This window comes from Mesoplodon mirus, assembly GCF_964341445.2.
Source record: "Mesoplodon mirus genome assembly, chromosome: 19".
NCBI classification, from domain to species: Eukaryota; Metazoa; Chordata; class Mammalia; order Artiodactyla; family Ziphiidae; genus Mesoplodon; species Mesoplodon mirus.
In genome coordinates this window covers 58730096-58751164 of record NC_138995.1, presented here as the reverse complement: position 1 = coordinate 58751164, position 21069 = coordinate 58730096, and the positions used below count along the sequence as shown (strand labels likewise).

Genomic DNA, 21069 nt, shown 5'->3' with positions numbered 1-21069 from the left:
TGGGCTCAGTCTAACTACAAGGGTCCTAAGGACCACAAGGGTCCTTAGAGGAAAGATGATGGCAGGAGTCAGTCACAGGAGGTATGACTAGAGGAGAAAGCCACAGAGGGATGCAGCAATGCTAGCTGTGAAGATGGAAGATGGGGTCATAACATAGGAATGTGGGCAGCCTCTAGAAGTAATAAGAATCTGGGGGGATTCATTTAGGAGATGTCAACCTTTAAGTTTAGGGTGGGCAGGGACTTCCCTGGTGGTCTAGTGGTTAAGACTCTGTACTTCCAATGCAAGGGGGGCAGGTTCGATCCCTGGTCGGGGAACTAAGCACCCCCATGCCCTGCAGCCTGGCCAAGAAAATATTAAAAAAAAAAAAAAGTTTAGGGTGGGCAGTTGGTGTTGCAGCTGAGCTCATGAGAGCTCGTGGGGTTGTTTGACTGGGATGGACCTTGAATGGTTGGGTTTGGTGTGACTGGAGCTGGGAATACAGTAAATTGGGCAGGTGTTGGGGGTTATAGCTGATGTGGTGATTGTAACCGGGAATTCATGGTGGGGCCTGGAGATGGATGGGAACTTTTCTCCTCCTCTACCCTGACCCTCACCTCTCCCATCCCTGCCCAGCTCGAGAGCACGACGGACACCACATCCCCAGCGCGCACATCTTTATTAGACCAGATGTGGGATTCCCAAACCCAAACAGGCTGCTTCTGTCCTGCACCAGCCCAGCCATAGAGACCTTCCCCCTAGTTCCTGGGGAGACCAGCTCCCCTCTGGAAGGTGTCAAAAGTTAGTGGCTGTCGTGGGTGCCCTGGAGCCCCTTGTATGGCAGCGGAGAGGGTCACGGCTGTGCCCCGAGTCCTCCTCCCCTAACCCTCTGCGCTTAAGACGCTGCCCCTCCTGGAAAAGGGCGGCCACGTCCAACAATGCATCCTCGATGTGCCGCCCCAGCCGGTGGGAGTCCTGGAGGGAGAGATGTGTCACGTCCAGCAGAAGCTGGGAGAGGAGCTCCCAGGGGCTGAGAAACAAGAGGGCTGGGGTCCCTGCTCTGGGTCTGAGGGATGAGGGGTTTGGGTATTAGGACTCCTGGATCATGGGATGGTCGGGAGCTGGGAGTCTGCACTCCTAGGCTGTAGGAGAGCAGGGAAGTGGGAGTCCTGAGGGAGGAAGGGGCGGGGGTGGGTTAGTCTCACCGTTCTTGTGCTTGATTTTCTGCTGGAGATGTGGAAGGTGATCACATCATCCCCCATGAAGATGCAGGAAACACCATAACCATGGTCATCAGCCTTGACAGGAACAGAGTGAGGGCAACGACATAGCCCCCGGTCCCCCTCCCCACCCCCTGGGTAGGAGTGCGGACGCCCAGCCCCTCCTCCCTCCCTCAGGGCCCAGTTCCACTCACAGGCCCGAATCCACCACCAGAGGAAACATAGTCGGGGTAACTGTGGACGTCGAACAGGTGGATTTGCTGAACGGGAATCTGGCTGGTGGCCAGCTGCCACTGCTCCGAGCGAACCTGAGGGACAGAAGTCGGTCACGTGTGCAATAAAGACAAACTGACCAGTAAGTCCGCGCCGCCTTGGCTGAACTGCCTATTTCCCTTAAATCTGTGCCGTTCGGCCCCTCCGCTTCCTGACGTCACCCCTCTTTCCTTCTCCCAGAAACCGCCCTCTCTCCTTGTCCCCCTCCCCCAACTACGCCCCTCTCCCTTTCAACCCCTGACCCCGCCCCTCTCCTCTCTGGCCACGCCCCTCGCGTTTCTTTCCATGACCACGCCCCTCTTTCCTGGCCCCTTTTTCCTCTCCGCTCTCTCCCTTTTTTCCCGGGTCTCTCTAACTCTCTCCTCTGCTGATACCTCCATTTTCCAACATCACCCTCCTTGCCTGGAAGTGCCTCCCTTCTCCAGGGGTTTACCACTTCCCTCTTTAACCCTTTCCCTGCACCCCAACCTGGTCCAGGAAGGGAGACTGCAGGTGGAGGAATTGGGACACGATGTAGAGAGCAAAGAGGTGGCGATCGACCCCCTGTCCACTCATCGCTGCCTTCAGCAGAGCTTGGTGCTTGTCCACCGCCAAACGGAACAGGGCGAGGCACTGTGGGTCCTGGGGTCCCCGGGGAGGTCGCAGGTCATGGAAAGACAGGAAGTGGGCTTACTGCTAAGGCCTGTCACACCCCCGGCCTCAACCCAGCTTGCAACATCCCTGCAAGGCAGAGATATCAACTCTGTTTTGCAAAAGGGACACAGGCCCAGAGAGGGGAAGTCACTTGCCCAGGGTCACACAGCAAGGCAGAATCAGGTGGATTCCCAGGGCTGTCTGACTCTAGGGCCCAGACTCCTTCCACTGAACCACAATACTTCGTAAGTTGGGGGCAGAGGGAACAGAGGTGCCTGGGGGGTTCTGAGCAGAGAGGTTATACAGGGAACATGAAGAATGGTACAAATGAAAGGCACAAGGTCACATAGAGGTTAAATAAAGAGATCTACATTGTAGAACCAGGGCTCCCTCTTGGGTGCTCCCCCAGTGCCCTCTGTGTGACCTCCATTAAAGCATGTATCACACTGTGCTGAGCTACCTCTGTCTCCCCCCATCAGTGAGCTCCTTGAGGTCAGAGACCAGGCTTGGTTCCCTGTCCCATCACGGAGCTTGGGCCTGAGAAGGTGCTCCTTAAAAGTCTGTAAATGTATGAACGAGTATGTGGAAATGACTGAAGCCTCAAACGAGGCCCACACCCACCGTCTTCTCTTTGTCCTCCATGGCTCTCACAAAGTTGCAGGCCTCCCTCGTGCAAGAACGCACCGTCTCTGTCCGCCCTTCCAGGAACAAGCGAGTCATGGTCGACTCATAAGTCAGGCAGAATTGACCCCTGTCCTGGGGACAAGGAGGAGAGGAGCCTGTCAGCTAGGCTCAGGAAGTCTTCACGGACTTGACCCACCTCTGTCTGGACCTCCAGCTCCTCCTACCCATGGACATGTGATTGAGAGAGAGAAATCAAGCTGGCGGACTCACCATGGCAATAACCAAGAAGTCATTAAAGGGGGCAATGCGGTGGGTCTTGGGGGCCCAGGTGAACTGAAGTCCTGAGAGGGGGTGGGGGTCGGGAACCCAACTGACCCGAAAGTAGGCCAGCTGCAAGGCCATCTGGATGAAGCTGTCTGAAGAGAGCTGGCAGCGTTTGATGAAGCTCTTGCCGAAGTGGGAGAAGGGGAAGACGTGGCAGTCGATGTTTCCAGACAAGGTCTTGGCTCCCCTCAGGGCTAGAGAGATGGATAGATGGATCTGCCAGAGAGAAGGAGGAGGGAGGAATGGCCAGGGGTTACAGATAGGGGTAGGTTAGAGCTGGGAATGGGGCTGGAGGTGATGGGAATGGGGTGAGGCTGGGTGGAATATGGAAAAGGGGACAAAGAAGGGAATAGAGCTGAAGGGCTAGGTTAAAGATGGAGCTGGGGCTGGCAGTGAAGGTCAGGATAGGATTGCGGTTGGGGATAGGGACAGGATGGGGAATGGGGTTGAAAATGAGGACTGAATTGGAGCTGGGGATGGGGTTGGGATTGGGTATAGGATGGGATATGAGTTAGGGCTGGGTATGGGATGGGGTCAGGGTTGAGGATGGGGTTAGAGTTGGAGATGGAATTGAATTTAAGAAGAGCGATGGAGTTGGGGATGGAGATGAGTCTGGGGTGGAGATGAAGTTGGGTTTGAGTGGGGCTAGAACTAAGTTGACGTTTGGGATGGAGATGGGATTGGGGTTGAGCGTGGGGTTGGGTGGTGGGAAGAGGGTTAGTGTGGGGTGGGTTTGCATTTGGGGTTGTGGTTGGGATGGGGTTAGACTGAAGATAGGGTTGGGGTTTGAGGTTGGGGCTTTTTGGGGGATGGGGTGTGAGTTTGGTGTTGGGTTAGGGATGGGGTTGACTTTTCAGTTGAGATTGCAGTGGGGATGAGGTTAGAGTCAAAGCCAGGAATTTGGGGACTTGGAAGAGAGGCCTAGAAACCAGGCCTAACCTTGTCTGGAAGGTCCCAGTGCAGCCGCTGGGGCTGGGGCAGTGAGGGGTCAGGGTGCCCCTTGCAGTGACCATCTGCCGCGTAGCCCAGCTGAAAGCATTCTGTGGCCAGAGTGAACTGCATACAAACGGAAGCTGTCAGAGTCCCTTCCTCCCTCTGGACCAAGGGACATCTAACCAGGGACCTCTTTTCTTAAGTCCCTTCTTAAAGGGGTCAGGGACAATCTTTGAGACACAGAAACCTCTGATGGTCACAGGTGGGTTCTTGAGGTCATACTCATTGAAAGCAAGGCTAATACTAATACTCGGTGCTTACTGCCCTTGTACTTCTGACAGGTGGATAAAGAGCCACCAATGGCTGCCCCAGCCCTCCCAAGACAACCCCCGCCATGATCCGAGGACAGGAGAGAGAAAGCTGGGCATAGCATGGGCTTCTAGGGGTCAGCATTCCTTCTGATAGAGTGGTACCCATGCCCTGCTGGTGGTTAAATGTTTTAAATCAGTCCTGATGGAGCACCTACTACGGGTCAGCCTCCCACTTAATTTCTCCCTAGAAAGAAGGGATTAAGATCCCCATTTTGACATTAGAACTAAATGAGGAGAAGAACCTCTCACTTATGCCTTCGAGTTTCCATTTCTCTTTATCTTACTCTATGTGACATCTCTTTGTTCAAAGTCAATATGCAGAGATGACAGATGACAGGCAGTGTCTTGAGGGTCTGAGGTTAAATTGAATTGAGAGAGTCATTTACCAATATAATCAAAGGCAAATTCCCATTTTATAAACAATAAACAGGCACAGAAGACTCAGTGCTTACCTGGGGCTGCTCTCAAGATCTGGAAGCAACCTCCCTTCCCCTCATACATGCCTGATCCGCACCCTGGATCCCAGCTAACCCCTCATGCAATACCACGGAAGAGTGGGAAACTGGTGGGGTGCAGACACCACCCCTTATGATATAGGTACTAAGTGAAATAGAGAAAAGAGAGATGCTAGGGTTCTCAGGACTGGAGGGGAGCTTAAAGATAAAAGAAAATCCAACCTTTTCACCTGATGAAGCAGAAACTGAGGCTCAGAGGAGGGGAGTAACTTGCTGAAGGTCACACAGCAAACCAGAGCTGGGAGATAGGTCTGACTCAGTGTGAGTATGATATGGTTGGTCACACTCTGGTCTCAGAGCATTCTGGATTCTTATTCTCGCTCTGCAACTTCTGGCTCTGTGACTCTGGGCAAATCACTTCCCTTCTCTGAGCCCCAAATGCCCATTCATCAAAGAAAGGTCATAGGGAATTCCCTGGTGGTCCAGTGGTTAGGACTCGGCGCTTTCACTGCTGGGGCCTGGATTCGATCCCTGATTGGGAAACTCAGATCCCACAAGCCGTGTGGCACGGCCCAAAAAAAAAGAGAGAGAGAGAGAAAGAAAGGTCATAATCCCAGACACCCTTTTTGGCTGCGGGGCGACCCTGGTCTGGTCTCTGCCTCTCTCTGAGCCTCCGTTTATCCTCTGACCTTAAGGCGCTGGAGAGGAAGGTCTTTGGAAATGGGGGGGGTGTGGCAGCCCCCAGGGTGGGGCTGGCCAGCTGCCATACCTCCCACATGTGTCCTGAGATGGGGCAGTCAGCCCATGAGTGCTCCACGCTGAGGCCCAACTTCCCGTTGGAGAAGACAATTAAGGAGAAGGATTTGTCAAACCAGCTGCGGGGGGAGAGTTCAGAGTATTCACCAAAGAGGCCAGGAGGGACGTCGGGGGGCTCTCTGTGAGAACTCAGGGGGTTTCCGTGGGGAGATCTAGGAATCAGGGATGGGGTCCTGGTATGGGGAGCTCTAAGAAGGTGGAGGTACGGATGGTCTCTGAGATGTGTCTCAGGTTTGGAGAGTTCAGGGCTTTTGAAAGAATGTGATAGAAAAGGTTCAGGGTTTACGGGTGCTGAGAGCTTAGGCGGACTCTCCCAGGAGCCTCGGAAATCAGAGTGGTGCCTGGTGGGCATCAAGGAAGTTGTCTGAGGGTCTCTACGTAGGCGGGGTCCCAGGTGTGAGGTCCTGGGCTTGGGGTGCCTGCATTAAGGTCTGAGGATTCCATGGTTTGCAGTTCTGAGTCTGAGGTCCTCAGGCTTGGGGTCTAGCTGCAGGTCTCGGGGTCTAGGGGTCCCAGGTTTGGCATTTGTTAATCCTCAGATCTGGGGTCACTGGGTCTGAGATTCTGAGTCTTGAGTCCCAGGTCGAGAGTTTCTCAAGGTCTGAGGGTCCAGGTCAGGGGTTTGGTGGTCCTTAGATCTGCAGTTCTGTATCTGGGGTCCCAGGTCTAGCGGTTATCTGCTTCAGAGGTCCCCAGGTCTCAGTGCATTGGGTCTGGGGTCACAAGTGGGGTGGGATCCAAATCTCCAGGCTGACTCACCGGTCGTGGCCCCTGCCGGCCAGCAGGGCGTGGGCGTAGGCGTCCAAGGAAGCTGCGGGGTCCTCCCTGGTGAGCCCCGCGGGCTCAGAGTCGAGTGATACAAAGAAAGCAGCCCCTTCGACGGCCTCCAGGGCCTCCTGGGCCTGGGTCTTCAGGGACCTCCGCACCTGGGCCCACATGTCCCTGTCGGGGGAGTGCCTGAGTTCCGGCTGACTCTCTACCCTGCCCAGCCTCCACCCGGCTTGCAACCTCAAGATGCTGGCTGGGCCTCCGGGCCCCCAGATCTGTGACCCTCACCTCGGAGCAGCAGTCAAGGCCGCCAGATGCTCCTCGTGGGGGCAGGCAGGAGAGGGGTCGTCCAGGATTCGCTGGAACTGCTGCTCCAGGGCCCGCGGGGAAAGCAGGCCACTTTGGGAGTGGGTTCCCACGCGGAAGAATCGGCCCCGGTGGAAGACGGCCACATGTCTGCTGTCACGGAGGTGGCGGATGTGGTCTAGGGGTGATACATTATAAGAATACGTGCTCTGTGATGACCTAGATGGGTGGGATAGGGGGCGGGGGTCCAAGAGGAAGGGGATATATATATACATATAGCTGATTCACTTTATTGTACAGCAGAAAATAACACAACATTGTAAAGCAGTTATACTCCAAAAAAAAAAAAAAAAAAGAATAACGACCTTTATTAGGCACTTTACCAAGTGGCTTGCACTGTCTGACACACTTCTTTAATTCTCATCACCCTAGGTACCCTTATTATCCCATTTTAGAGAAGAGGAAACTGAAGCTCAGAGAGGGTAATAATTTGCCCAAGGTCACACAGCTTGGGAGTTACAGAGCTGGTATTTGAACCCAGGCAGGCTGGCTCCAGAGAGTGTGCTCTTAGCCACTACACTGTTCTGCCTCTGTCAGTGAGGAGAGGGGAGGGGGGGCTCACCTTTGTGGACCCCGGGAATTCGCGTGGTGTTGAAAATCTTCTCATACTGGGCAGAGCACAAGGGCCGCATTCCCATCAGCAAAGTCTGCAGGAGGTCATGGGCCCATGAACTGCTTCCCAGGACCCACGTGGCCTCATGGTCTCAGAACCACAGCCTATGTCCCCAGCCCGCGGGGGCAGCCCTCTTACCGGCAGGATCTCCTGGCGGTTCAGGCGGTGGCGGTACAGGAGGAGGGCGTGGACCGCGTTCCCCGCACGGGCGGCCTGCACGGGAGTGGGCGTGACATACAGGAAGTCCTGCGGGCCGGTCCAGGGGATAGCAAAACGTCTGGGGTCAGGTTTGCCTCTGATGGGGGCACTGACCCCAAACACAGGTCTTGATCCCAACAGAGGCAGGATGGTGAAATCCAGATTGTGATTGAGGTCACTGACCCTAAACCCCACATTCTACCCAGACACCCCAACCCTAGACCCCAGGAACTATGAACCCCATCCCCGCCCGGTTCCTAACCTCCTTCTCCCCTTCTCACCATCATATAATAGTTGCTATTCACCATCAGTGAGTTCCGGGAGCGCAGGTACACAAATTCTTCCCACCAGTCACTGACCTAGGAGTGGGGCAGAGAGACACACAGCTGCGGTGGCTGGGGTCAAGGTACGGGGGGTGAGTGGGGGAGGGGAGCCCCCCAAGATTGCTATGTCAAACAGGGAGGGTGGAGCTCAATGAAGGAGGCATCAAGATCAATAACTAGCAATAACCTAGAAGTCCATCGATGGGGGATCAGTTAGCTAAACCATGTAACCCTCGTGTTATGGAATACTTCACAGCTGTTAAAAATAAGTTACATCTGGGCTTCCCTGGTGGCGCAGTGGTTAAGAATCCACCTGCCAATGCAGGAGACACGGGTTCTAGCCCTGGTCCGGGAAGATCCCACATGCCGTGGAGCAACTGAGCCCGTGTGCCACAACTGCCGAGCCTCCGCTCTAGAGCCTGTGAGCCACAACTACTGAGCCCGCGTGCCACAACTACTGAAGCACATGCGCCTAGAGCCCGTGCTCTGCAACAAGAGAAGCCACCGCAATAAGAAGCCCACGCACCGCAACAAAGAGGAGCCCCCGCTCACAGCAATTAGAGAAAGCCCGCGTGCAGCAACGAAGACCCAATGCAGCCAAAAATAAATAAATAAATTAATTTTTTAAAAAGTTACATCTATATTACTGACAGAGAATGAGCACCAAGACAGGCTGCAGAGTGAAAAAGGCTAGGCACACGACAAGATATATGAAACTATCCCATTTGATTTAAAAAAATACTACTAAGGCCCAACCTGTCCACCAAGTGGATGAATAGACAACCAAAATGTGGTCTATCCATATGATGGAATGTTAATATAAAAAGGAATGAAGTTTTAAGTCTTCGGGGCTACAACATAGATGAACCCTGAAAACATTATGCTAAGTGAAATGACTCAGACACAAAAGGACAAATAGTGTATGATTCCATTTCTATGAAAAATCTAAAATAAGCCAATTCAGAGAGACAAAGTAGGACAGAAGTTACCTGGGGTTTTGGGGAAGTGAGAATAGGGATATTTTGCTTAGTGGACACAGAGTTTCTGTTTGGGATGATGAAAAAGTTCTAGAGAGAGATAGTAGTGATGGTTACACAACACTGTGACTATACTTAGTACCACTGAATTGTACACTGAAAAATGGTGACAGTGACAAATTTTATATTATGTATATTTTATTTATTTATTTATTTATTTTGGGCGGTATGTGGGCCTCTCACTGTTGTGGCCTCTCCCGTTGCAGAGCACAGGCTCCGGACGCTCAGGCTCAGCGGCCATGGCTCACGGGCCCAGCCGCTCCGCAGCATGTGGGATCTTCCCGGACCGGGGCACGAACCCCTGTTCCCTGCATCAGCAGGCGGACTCTCAACCACTGTGCCACCAGGGAAGCCCAATATATTATGTATATTTTAATCACAATTAAAATTATATATGATATTTATGTTTTATATATAATATGAACTATTAATGCGTTATATATAACATATTACTAAATACTTTAAAATTATATGTTATAAATAAAAATTGTATACTTAAATATATGTATATATCTCCCTGGGTATAAATATATGTATATAAACACTCAGAAAAGACTCTGACCAAAGTGTTTCTCACAGGCAATGGTGGGAGAAACAAGAATTAACGGGAGGTAGTCAGAGAGGACTTGAATGTTTTCTAGATGCTTTTCTTTCTTCTATGTCATAGAATCGCGTAGAATCTATGAAGATATACATGTTTGCTTGTGTCTTAAAGTTGATGGCATCCTACACTTCCTTACACTTAGACTAGGCAGGATGTAGTTGTCATTCCCCGGAAATGTGCAACATCTTCTGGAAAAATCCATACGTTTCCAGCAAACGGTAGAAAAGTTCTATATATTGACCTAGCCAGGGGTTATCTGGTTATATGCATACATAAAACTTCATTAAGCTGTACATGTAAGATTTGTGTATTTTACAATACTATATGTATAATATTGTGGAATTCCCTGGCTGTCCAGTGGTTAGGACTCTGCACTTCCACTGCAGGGGGCATGGGTTCAATCCCTGGTCGGGAACTAAGATCCTGCATGCCCCTGTGGCCTGGCCAAATAAATAAATAAATAAATAAATAAATAATTTGTAACATTATATGCATATCATGTACCATTTTTTTCAAAGAAAAGCCTCACCAGCATCAAAGCTTGCTAAAGTCTATGACTCAGAAGAAAATCCTAGAGATAATTGTGGAGCAAGATTTTAACTTCCAGGAACCCAACTGCTGGGATGGGAGGTCGGGGAGGGGTGGGGCGGTAGGGGCATTGGGGAGGTGGCGATGAATCAGAAAATCTCCAAAGCAAAGCAAAAAGTAATCTGGTTTTAATAAAGGCCACTTTAGTGCACTGCACCAATGGCTTTAGGTACATTATAGGATCTTTCAGGAAATGCTACATTGTCAAGGTTCTTGACAACACAGAGGATGAAGCTGTGCGGAAAGTAGGAAGATACGGACAAGTCTGAGTCAAAAAGCAATTGAGAAGAGATAGATTCTGAGCGTGAAAGTCTTAGGGATGCTTAGGCCAATTTATTACAGTTTACATTTCCGTTTTTCTGAGCTTGCTTGGGAGTGATAGTTGATACAAATCTATGTCTAAGTAAGTCTGAGCTGTTTTAACGTAAACAGTTGATTCTCATTACTCGCGGTCGTTATGTCCTGTAAAGTGGCAGTGAACGCTGATGAGCGAACACTGAGCCATTGTTCCAAGGGGAAATCAGGGTCAGGTTCCTTCCAGCCCTGTTCCATCTCAGCTGGGAATGTGCGCATTGGGCAAGCCAAAATTTTTGCCATCCTGCGCATGTCTGTGAATGACTATGAAAGTGCCAAGAATACTGATTTGGGGTTACAAATACATTTTAGCAAGTCGGCAAATCTGCAAATACAGAATGCATGAATGAGGATCGACCTATATAATAAGTGATAAGAAAGCACTGTGTTAGACTTTAGTTCTTTTCCCTTAGTTGTCCATAAGATAATGGTGTATGTTATAACTGGCAGTGCCTTAGACATACAATGAAATATATATAATATGGTGTGTATATACATTATTTATATATAATAAACAACACATATTTATATATTATATAATTGCTATATTATTTATATGTGTGTATATATATATATATATTTTTTTTTTTTTTTTTTAAGAGCAGAATCTGGTCCAAGAGCATGAAGGGAAAAAAAAAACTTTAAAACTAAGGCTTGTTGGGCTTCCCTGGTGGCACAGTTGTTAAGAATCCGACTGACAATGGAGGGGACACGGGTTCGAGCCCTGGTCCAGGAAGATCCCACATGCCGCCGAGCAACTGGGCCCGTGCGCCACAACTACTGAGCCTGCGTTCTAGAGCCTGTGAGCCACAACTACTGAGCCTGCATGACACAACTACTGAAGCCTGCGCGCCTAGAGCCCGTGCTCCACAACAGGAGAAGCCACCGCAGTGAGAAGCCCGCGCACCTCAACGAAGAGTAGCCCCTGCTGGCCGCAACTAGAGAAAGCCGTGCACAGCAACAAACAGCCAAAGCAGCCAAAAATAAATAAATTTATGAAAAAAAAAAACCCCACTAAGGCTTGCATAAAAAGAATGAAATATTGCCATTTGCACAACATGGATGGACTTAGAGATTATCATACTAAGTGGAGTAAGTCAGAGAAAGACAAATATTATGTGGTATCACTTATATGTGAAATCTAAAAAAGTGATACATCTGTATCCTCTTCCTACCTCCACCTCATCACATGCTGCCTGACAGATATTTGTGGCTTCCTACGGAATGGGAGGCCTGGAAGCCGCTTACAGGGTGACTCGCTTACTGGTTCTATGCCTCGGTTTCCCAAGGATCTCAACTCAGAGTGCGTTCTAGGGCTCTAGCTCCTGAAATCATAGTAGAAGCCCGTTTGGCGTCTTTGCCCAGACAGGGGAGAGGAAACAAGAACTGAGGGCGGGGCTTAGAGACTCGGCAGGCCAGAGGAGGGGCTGAAATGTTGGAAGGGGCCCGGAATTCTGGTTTAAATATTGGAGGGTTGGGGGCCGAGCTGTGGATGTGGGCGGACCCTGGAGGCGGAGCTTAGATTATTGAAGAGCCGGGCCCAGAATGCGGGAGCATGGGGGGACGGGTTCCAGAATATGGGAGAGGAGGGAGGAGCTCAGAATATTGGATCCATCTGGGGCTGGGTTTAAACTATTGGAGCGGGGCGGGGCGGGTGGTCAGAATGTTCTCACGTCCGGAGTGAAGCTCCAATCTCCGCTGGGCCTGGGGGTTGTGGGCGGGGCGTGGGGCGGGGCGAAAAACTGGCAGGGTTAGGAGGGCCGGCTCAGAACCTTTGCCTATAGGATGCGGTACTCACATAATTGGACGCCCACCAGGACTTGAGCTGAAGGTACCACTGCAGCAGTGACGCCTGCAGCCTCAGGAATTCCCGTGCTAGGGCCGCGGTCCAGTCGAAGTCCTCGTCGGAGAGGACGGGTCGGACAGACTCCAGATACTGAGGGGCAAGGAGGGGAAGACGGCAGGTCACACCCCACTGCTCAGCAGCCTCCCGCCCCATCCCCGGGTACCTGGCCCACCTTGCGCACGGTGTCCTGCACGGAGGGCACAGGCTGACGCGGCAGGGAGCGTTGGTAACTGAAGAGCATTGGGTGGCGTCCGGAGAAGATACGAACCAGGGCCTGGCGGAAAATTAGTGGTTCATTAAACTCCTCACTGCAGCCCGGCAGCCAGGTGTTGGGGGTAGCGGGGTGGCAACCCACAGAGAGAATGGGGCAGAGAGAGTTTGAGCAGGGCTCTGCCCCTCCCGTACCAGCCAGGTCTTGGTGCGTGAAGACATGGCTCCGTGGGGTTGGAGGAGCCAGCCGTGGTAGGACAGAAGTAGCCTCAGGGCCACGTGAAGCGTGAAGATCAGAGCTCCCCACAGACACGAAGCAAACAGCGCGGCCGCCAGGACGCCCCGAAGCCTGTGATGTTGTCCACCCCTGGGGTGGGGGGGTAGAGAAAAAGAGTATAGGCCTGGGCCTTCTGGCCTCAGAACACCCCTCCCCTCCAGCCCCACCCAGCGCCTGGCGTTCCTAACACTCTCTGACTCTGATCTTTTAGCTCTTGGAGGAATATCCTGTAGCATTAGAGTCGGTCAGAAAAAGTCCGGTTTCCTCATTTGTGAAGTGCTAGGTGTGATTTTTTCTCAGTACACCCACCATCTCCTCCCAGGACTGCGGAGACAACAAGTTTCTAAAATCATTTCCCATGGAAATTGGCAGGTGCTTAATAAATAAGAGCTGGTATTTCTATTGAAATATACCAGATCAAATTACACTGCAAGGCAGTGGTTCTCAATGTGTGGCCCTTGGACCAGCAGCATCAGGACCACCTGGGAACTTGTTAGAAATGCAAATTTCTGGGCCCCATGATCTCCATCTCTTGGCGTTCAGGCTAGCAATCAGTGTTGTAACAAGCCTTCCAGGTGACTTCGATACAAACTCAAGTTCAGGAAATGCTGGTCTAAAGATACAGTAAATCAACATGTTTACAAAGTTGCAATCAGACAGGCTGTGAGCAAATCCCACCTGGAGGACTCAGGGCGAGTCACTTCCCCTCTGTGGGTAAATCTAGCCTTCCTAGAAATTTCTACGTCTGATCCTGGATCTGCCCTTTGAGGCCGTCTGCACAACGTTTGAACCTTCTTCCCCAGGAGGACTAATCCAAGAGTTAGGACCTGCCACTTCACCCACGTCTGGTTTCCAAACCTTCCCCAACAACTATAATAATTCAACCACTCCCATTTAATAACCCCCTAGTACTGTACTGAATATTCCACATGCATGATTTTGTTTAATTCCTCCAACCACCCTAAGAAGCAATTATTATTATCCCCACATTACAGGTGAAGACCCTGACACCAAGAATGGTGAGGTCTCTTGCCCAAGACTATACAACTGTACATTAGCAGAGTTCATACTTCCATTAGTATATATAACCATAACTGGATATTGTCTAGTTTGCCACCATCCCCTTTAGCAAGAAGCAGCCAGGATGGAAAATGTACAGAGACAAGAGAGGAAATCACCTCCTTTTAGTTGAGTCTGTACCTTTATTTATCTGACCCCAAGTAAGTCACAAGGGTTACTTTCCTTTAACCGGCATACATGCTGATAGAGAAACTTACTGGGTGGAGGGAAAGGGGATTAGGAGGTTACTGGGCTGAAGTGGGAGACCTCACCAGTCTGGCAGCAACTCTTTGATTTTCTCCATCAGTCCTAAGGAAGGATCCAGCTGGAGGAACCAGGCAAGCTGGATTGCACTGAAGAGGAACAGCCAGCTGAGGGGGCTAGCAGGGAACACACCAGTGAGAAAATCGTTCTGCGGAGAGGAAAGGGCACCTATTCAATCAATTATCCCATCTGCTCAGCACCATTCTTAGATGTTGATTCAGCACTGAGCTGGGTGCACCAGATGCCGTGGGGAACAGACACATCTGGGTCTTGCCCCCAGGGAGGTCAGACCAGAATGAAGTGAGTACTAATGGCGACAGGATAGGGCAGGTTGCTTAGCCTGAAGGAGTCAGGGAGGGCTCCCTGGAGGAGAGGTTACTCCCAGGCAGGACCCCGAAGGTGAAACTGTCAAAAAAGCAAACTGGTATCCCATATATAGCAGGGTCCAGAGCTCAGGAGCTGGCCATGGGATGACTGAGGAATGAATGAAAGTGTTGGGTAACTAATCAGACTCCCAGGGAAGCATGCTAGAGTTGACTAACATTTCTTTTTTAATATTTCTTTCTTTCTTTCTTTCTTTCTTTCTTTCTTTCTTTCTTTATTTATTTATTTATTTATTTATGGCTGCGTTGGGTCTTTGTTGCTGCCTGCGGGCTTTCTCTAGTTGCGGCGAGCGGGGGCTACTCTTCATTGTGGTGTGCGGGCTTCTCATTTTTGTGGCTTCTCTTGCTGAGGAGCACGGGCTCTAGGTGCGCAGGCTTCAGTAGTTGTGGCTCGCGGGCTTAGTCTCCACGGCATGTGGGATCTTCCTGGGCCAGGGCTCGAACACATGTCCCCTGCATTGGCAGGTGGATCCTTAACCACTGCGCCACCAGGGAAGCCCCAAGAGTTGACTAACATTTAATGAGCACTTACTACATGCCAGGTGCCATTTGCAAGGCTTAACTCTTTAATTAACTCCCAACAACCCCATGAAGTTGGTACTAAGATGTTCTCTTTTTACAGAAGAAAACACGTAGGTTCAAAGTCACACAGAGAGCATGGTTAAGCCAAGATAAGAGCTACTGTTGGTTTTGGTATCACCACCAGGGCTCAAGAAACCACTTCCTCTCCTCTTCCCACATTTTAATGACCAAGAAGGCCGCAGAGATCATGGTTTAGACCTTGGTCTCTGGAGTCCCCACCCTCTGGGTTCAGATCTCTGCTCTGTCACTACCTAGTAGCGTGACCGCAAGCAAGTGACTTTACCTCTCTGTCTCAGTTTCCTCATCTGTAGAATGGGAACAATCCCAGTACTTGGCTCATAGGGCTGTCACAAGGGCTGGATGAGGAAATATTCCACAAATGCTTACTGCAGTCCAACAGCAGTGACAAGACAGCAAGATTCCTGCTCTCATGGGGGATAGAGACAATACCTACATAAGTAAAGGCTTTAGTGAAGTGGGTCAGATGACGAGAGGTGCTATGGAGAGAAATAAAGCAGAGGGCTTGGGGTGGGGGGAGCAGAATGGTAAATTGCATAGCTCATAGCCAGGCACACTGTAGGTGCTCAGTAATTATTATGATGATCCCCTCTGTTGCTAATCTACTTCTCACTGGAGATGTAGTTACTTGACAGTCTCCCTTTGGCTTGGCAGGAACACGTTACTGGCAAATGTGGTTACTTTTGTTGTTTAATTTTTCTTTTTAAAAGAAATTTTCAGTTCTTCTATCTAGGGCTCTGTATTGCAATAGAACAGGGGCATCCTAATAACAGGAAATGTCTCCATAGCACTTCCCAAGTACAAGGAGCATCATTAAATTATTTCGTTCCCCTGTCACTCGGTAAGATAGAAATTATTATTATCTTCATCATACGGGTGAGGAAACTGAGGAGATAGGAAGTTTGAAGAACTCGTCGAAGGCCACATGGCCAGGAAGTGGTGGAGGTAGGATTTGAACCCAGGTTCCCTGGCTCCAGGGTCCACTGTCAATCACTTAAACCATCCGGGATGCCTTGTGACCCTAATGCACCAGGATGAACCACAAGGTACCGAACTCTGAAGTCTGCTGTATCTCAGAACTTCATGTTCATTTGGAAATGATTTCAGATGACACTCAAATCTCCTGACAATGAACCACCCACTAAGTGCTGGATGCCATGCCATATGCTTGGCCCAAGTGACCCACTGCACATAATTCACAACAGCTCTTTTGGCATAGATACTGAGATCACATTTTAGAAAAGCACCCCAGGATAGTGGGGCCTCAGCATGGACTCCAGAGCCAGACTGCTAATTCTAGCTCTGCCTCTACTTCTGCATCTTAGCAGCTGTGTGACCTGGGCAAAGTGAAAGCACCTCTCTGGGCTTCTGTTTCCCCATCTGTAAAACAGGACTAATGATAGGCTTACCTTAGAAGGCCCTAATGGGACTTCCCTGGCAGTCCAGAGGTTAAGGCTCCACGTTTCCACTGCAGGGAGCGCGGGTTCGATCCCTGGTTGGGGAACTAAGACCCCACAAGCCGCACGGCACAGCCAAAAACAAAAAGCCCTGATGAGGACCAGATGAGCAACAGAGTCAAAGGGCTTGGTTGGTACAGAGCCTGAGACACATTACTACCTAGTTTGATTTTAGAAATGAGAAAGCAGAAGCTCAGAGAAGTTACTAACATGCTGGAGGCTACACAGCACCTACGTGGCACATAAGACAAGAATTGCAATGCTGGAGTGGTCACTTCTGTGAGCCAGGCCTTCTGCTAAGACAGCTAATGCTTACAAGAATCCCTAGGCAGGGACTGTCAAGGTTCCCATTTTTTAAGTGAAGAAAGTAAGGTTTAGGGCTTCCCTGGTGGCGCAGTTGTTAAGAATCCGTCTGCCAATGCAGGGGACATGGGTTCGAGCCCTGGTCCGGGAAGATCCCACGTGCCGCAGAGCAACTAAGACCATGCGCCACAACTACTGAGCCTGCGTGCCACAACTACCGAAGCCCGCATGCCTAGAGCCCGTGCTCTGCAACAAGAGAAGCCACCACAATAAGCCCATGCACTGCAATGGAGAGTAGCCCCTGCTCACCGCAACTAGAGAAAGCCCGCGCACAGCAACAAAGACCCAACGCAACCAAAAATAAATAAATAAATTAAATTAATTTAAAAAAAAGAAAAGGAAGTAAGGTTTGGCAATGAGTCTATGGAATTACAGCTCTGGCATTGCTGAGGGCACAGCCCCCATCTTGGGACCAAGTTCCAGGAGCTACGGGTTCAGGGTGGTTCCTGGGGTCCAAGACTGGAGAGGAAGGATGTGAGAGCTCCACATGACCATCAGGGAGAGAGGCAGCTATGTGATAGAAAGGCAAGAGTTGTCATTATTACAATTATCAATTAATACTAATATGAGGATCTGGTGGGGGCCATTGGCAACAGGTGACATGAGTCAGGAAAGAGCTTCAGAGGTGACTCAAATACAGGGGTGACAGTCAAAATATTCGACACAGCAACACCAGTCCAAATCCGTCTATAAGCATAGAAATCAGAACAGTGGTTGCCTTGCAATGAGGGTGAGGTAGGGAGTGCTGGCTGGAAAGGAGCTCAAAGGAACATCCTAGGATGATGGCAGTGCTGTCTTGATGGGGAGTTGGTTACACAGGTATTGTACAGGTTACAAAGATATTACAAAATTCAAGGACTGTACAGTTTTTAAAATCTGTGCATTTTTCTGTATATAATTAGATCTTAGTTTAAATGTCTTTATGTATATATATATAAATGTGTGTGTTTAACCACAGGTTAACATTTTAGCTGCTGGGTTGGCCTGAGGTGCAGGGGCTTCCAGGGGCAGGGTCTCTCTGGGGGTTTGGGTTAGTGGCTATTTACTCACTGGAGCAGATACATCTCTATTTTAATAACCATTTTAACAACCCATATGGCCATAGAAGTGTGATCCACCCTGCTCAAATGTCTCAGCTTCCAGAGATCCTCCTGGGCTGCCCCCTGGTTTTAGTATAACACCTCCATGCTCCCTCTTCCCTGCCTGCTTTATCTTCCTCCATAGCACGACACCACCTAAAATACTCTATGGATTGCTTATTTATCTTCTTTATTGCCTTCTCCTCCAGCTTGATCAAGAGCTCCATGAGGGCAGATCTGTCCGTCTTGCTCCCTGCCGTGTCCCCAGTGCTCCAAACAGTGCCAGGCCCTTAACAGAGGCTCCACAGATGTTTGGTAAATGACAAACAGTGTTATAATCTAAAGCTAACACTTACTCAGCACTTGCCATGGGCCAAGCACTTGCCTCAGTGCTTACACGTAAGAGTTCGTTTAATCCTCGAAACTGCCCTGTGAGGGGGGTGCTAGCGTCACTCCTGTCTCACACGTGGGAACCGGAGTCTCAGAGCAACACGCTTGCCCAAGGCCACACAGCTGGTCGGTGGAAGAGCCAGGATTCAAACCCAGTCCTGGCAGACCCCACAGGTGTTCAAGACCTGTGTTCACAGAAAGAGGGTGTGGGGCTTCCCTGGTGGCGCAGTGGTTGAGAGCCCGCCTGCCGATGCAGGGGATACGGGTTCGTGCCCCGGTCTGGGAAGATCCCACATGGCGCGGAGCGGCTGGGCCCGTGAGCCATGGCCGTTGAGCCTGCGCATCCGGAGCCTGTGCTCCGCAACGGGAGAGGCCACAACAGCGCGAGGCCCACATACCGGAAAAAAAAAAAAAAAAAAAAAAAAAAAAGAAAGAGGGTGTGACCAGCAGGGAGACTCCATACGTAGATGGTGCCAGAGTTCTAGAACCGGGGAGTCTCGGGCTGACGTGGGCTCTGGGTAGATGTGGGCATTCTAGGGCATTCTAGGGCAAGGAGTTTGTCTTTTCCAGAGCTGGGGCAGCAGGGTTTGTGGTGATGGGTAACTAGAGGATACAGACAGTGGAGGTTCACATCTCAGAACCGCCACATACTGGAGAGGGTACTGGAGGTTCACAGCAGGGGCAAGGAGGGGCCTCTCAGACCCAGTGGGTAAGTACTGTGGGAAAGGGGGGCCTTCAGGACTGGGGTGTGGGCTACCCAAGATGTTGATCAGGCCATGGGGTTCTGGAATGGGAAGCACCTCGTTTAGAGGTAGAGATGAAAGGGAACGGTAAGGGGACTGAGTGCTAGAAAGTGGGGTGGAAGTTGTGTTTGTGGGTGTGGGGAGAGTGGGAAGGGCTTCCAGGAAGTGGGTACAAGAGGTGAATGGCAGTTCCCAGTAGGTGAGGTTGAGGATCCCGGGAGTGAGCCATAGAGAACCCGGAAATGGCTTTAAGGGGTCCTGAAGTAGACACCAAAATTCCCAGAAGGGGTGACAGGATCCCAGAAGTGGGACCACCAGGATGCCGGAAGGGAGCCTCAGGCATCCCGGAAGCAGGGAACTGGATTCTCGGAAGGAAACCAAGCCGCAGCCCTCCTCACCCAGAAACGGGACAGATGCCTTTTCCAAGAGCGCAGTCCGGAGAGGTAGATCTCCTGCAACATCGGGGCACTGAGCTCCACTTCCCCCGCGTCCGAAGTCAGCGACGGTCGGAAGCCCACGGCCTGGTGCGCTTCAGCCATGTCCCGCTACAGCCCTGGGAAGAGGACAGAGGGTCATTCTCCAGGCCCCCAGCCCCTTCTCCGCAGACCCAGGAATATAGGACGCCAGCTCACCCTTCCCGAACCACCTGAGGGGTCTTGAGGGTCCTGGCCGAAGACTCCGGTATTGGGGGGACTTCAACTGGGGGGCCTCTGTGAACGCACAGAAAGGCAGGAGGGATAATTTGCGTTAACCCCTTTTGTGGCTATTCTGAGAACATGGTGCGGGGACAGTGCCCCCCCCCCCGCAAGGGCCTTTCAAGATTCGGGGGTCGGGGCGGGAAACCGGTCCAGGGTGAGTTGCGGGATCTCGGGAAAAACATTAGTCCCAAACCCATTTGAAATGAACACCTGCCGGACGTGGGCATTGTCCACTCCATTTCCGCTTCCCATTCCAAGGCTGGGGCTGGGGGGTGGGAGTGAGGGGGGAGTTGGGTGGGGGTTCTCTATAAATTCATACGCTCTGGGGTAGCCCAGCGTCCCCTCCCCCCCGCCCCCGGGCTGAAGGGGATGGGGGGAAGCACCCTACTGCGCATGCCTCGCGGGCAGAGATGCTGAGGCTGAGAGCAGAGGCGAGCGTCGAGGACAAGTGATGGAGAGGCCCGCACTCCCAACCCAAGACACAATCCTCCAGCCCCCGCAGGAGCTCGGGCCCCTCCAGTCCGGCACTTACCACGCTGAGTCAGGGGCCCGCCGATCGGATCCTGGAGACCAAGCCCGAGCACAACCCCCCGACCCCCGATTTAGAGCGCCGGACTCAAGCCTCCCACTTGCATATGCCCACTCTCAGTGACTATGAGTCCAAGACTTGGCCGATGGGCCTCCGGAGCACCTGTCCGCCTCCGCCTATCCAACATCCAGGAACCCGGATTTCTGTCTAACGGGTGCCTCGCCGGGTATTCAAGTCCCAGGTTTTAACCCCGCCCCCTTCCAATCCCTGCGCTCAGTTCCCGCCCCCTTCGAATCCCAGCGTCCAATCCCCTCCCTCCGTTCGATCCCCAGCCCACAGACTCCTACCCTCCTGATTCTCCACCATTGGGCCTCCCCCGTTCTACGCAGCCCTTCTCCTCCGAACCCCAGTTTCTTCGGCTCCCCAGTCCACTCTTTGTCTCTTTTCTTTCCCTTTGAGGAAGGAAGCTCAGCTTGGAACTCACAGCCCCCGCGCGTGGGAGCCAGAGTGAATCTCAGCCCCACCACCCAGGGGAGGGAGGAGGACTGCTTTGGGGTCAGGTCGGCCCACTAAAACCACCCACGGAAGATGCAGCTGCAGGGATTGAGTTGGCGTGGAGGTGCTACAGCAGAATAGATTCAAGTTAGTCAGAGGGACTTCCGTGAGGGGAAAATTGCGTGGGTAAAGGTGAG

General features: G+C 51.4%; 1 protein-coding gene across 1 annotated transcript; it reads right to left on the bottom strand.

The window, feature by feature from the left end:
* Nucleotides 1-677: 677 nt before the first annotated feature.
* Nucleotides 678-20402, bottom strand: CPT1C (carnitine palmitoyltransferase 1C). The gene is made up of 19 exons (XM_082607178.1): nt 20381-20402; nt 19549-19703; nt 14144-14283; nt 12731-12902; nt 12498-12599; nt 12278-12415; nt 7855-7932; nt 7514-7621; nt 7325-7409; nt 6685-6880; nt 6388-6570; nt 5582-5687; nt 3993-4109; nt 3105-3269; nt 2727-2861; nt 1941-2093; nt 1394-1507; nt 1185-1277; nt 678-954 (listed from the first exon to the last, which is right to left on the bottom strand). Exons 2-19 carry the CDS (start codon nt 19687-19689, stop codon nt 775-777), a joined length of 2406 nt encoding a protein of 801 aa, XP_082463304.1. The 5' UTR covers nt 19690-19703; nt 20381-20402; the 3' UTR covers nt 678-774.
* Between the last annotated feature and the right edge of the window lie 667 nt (nt 20403-21069).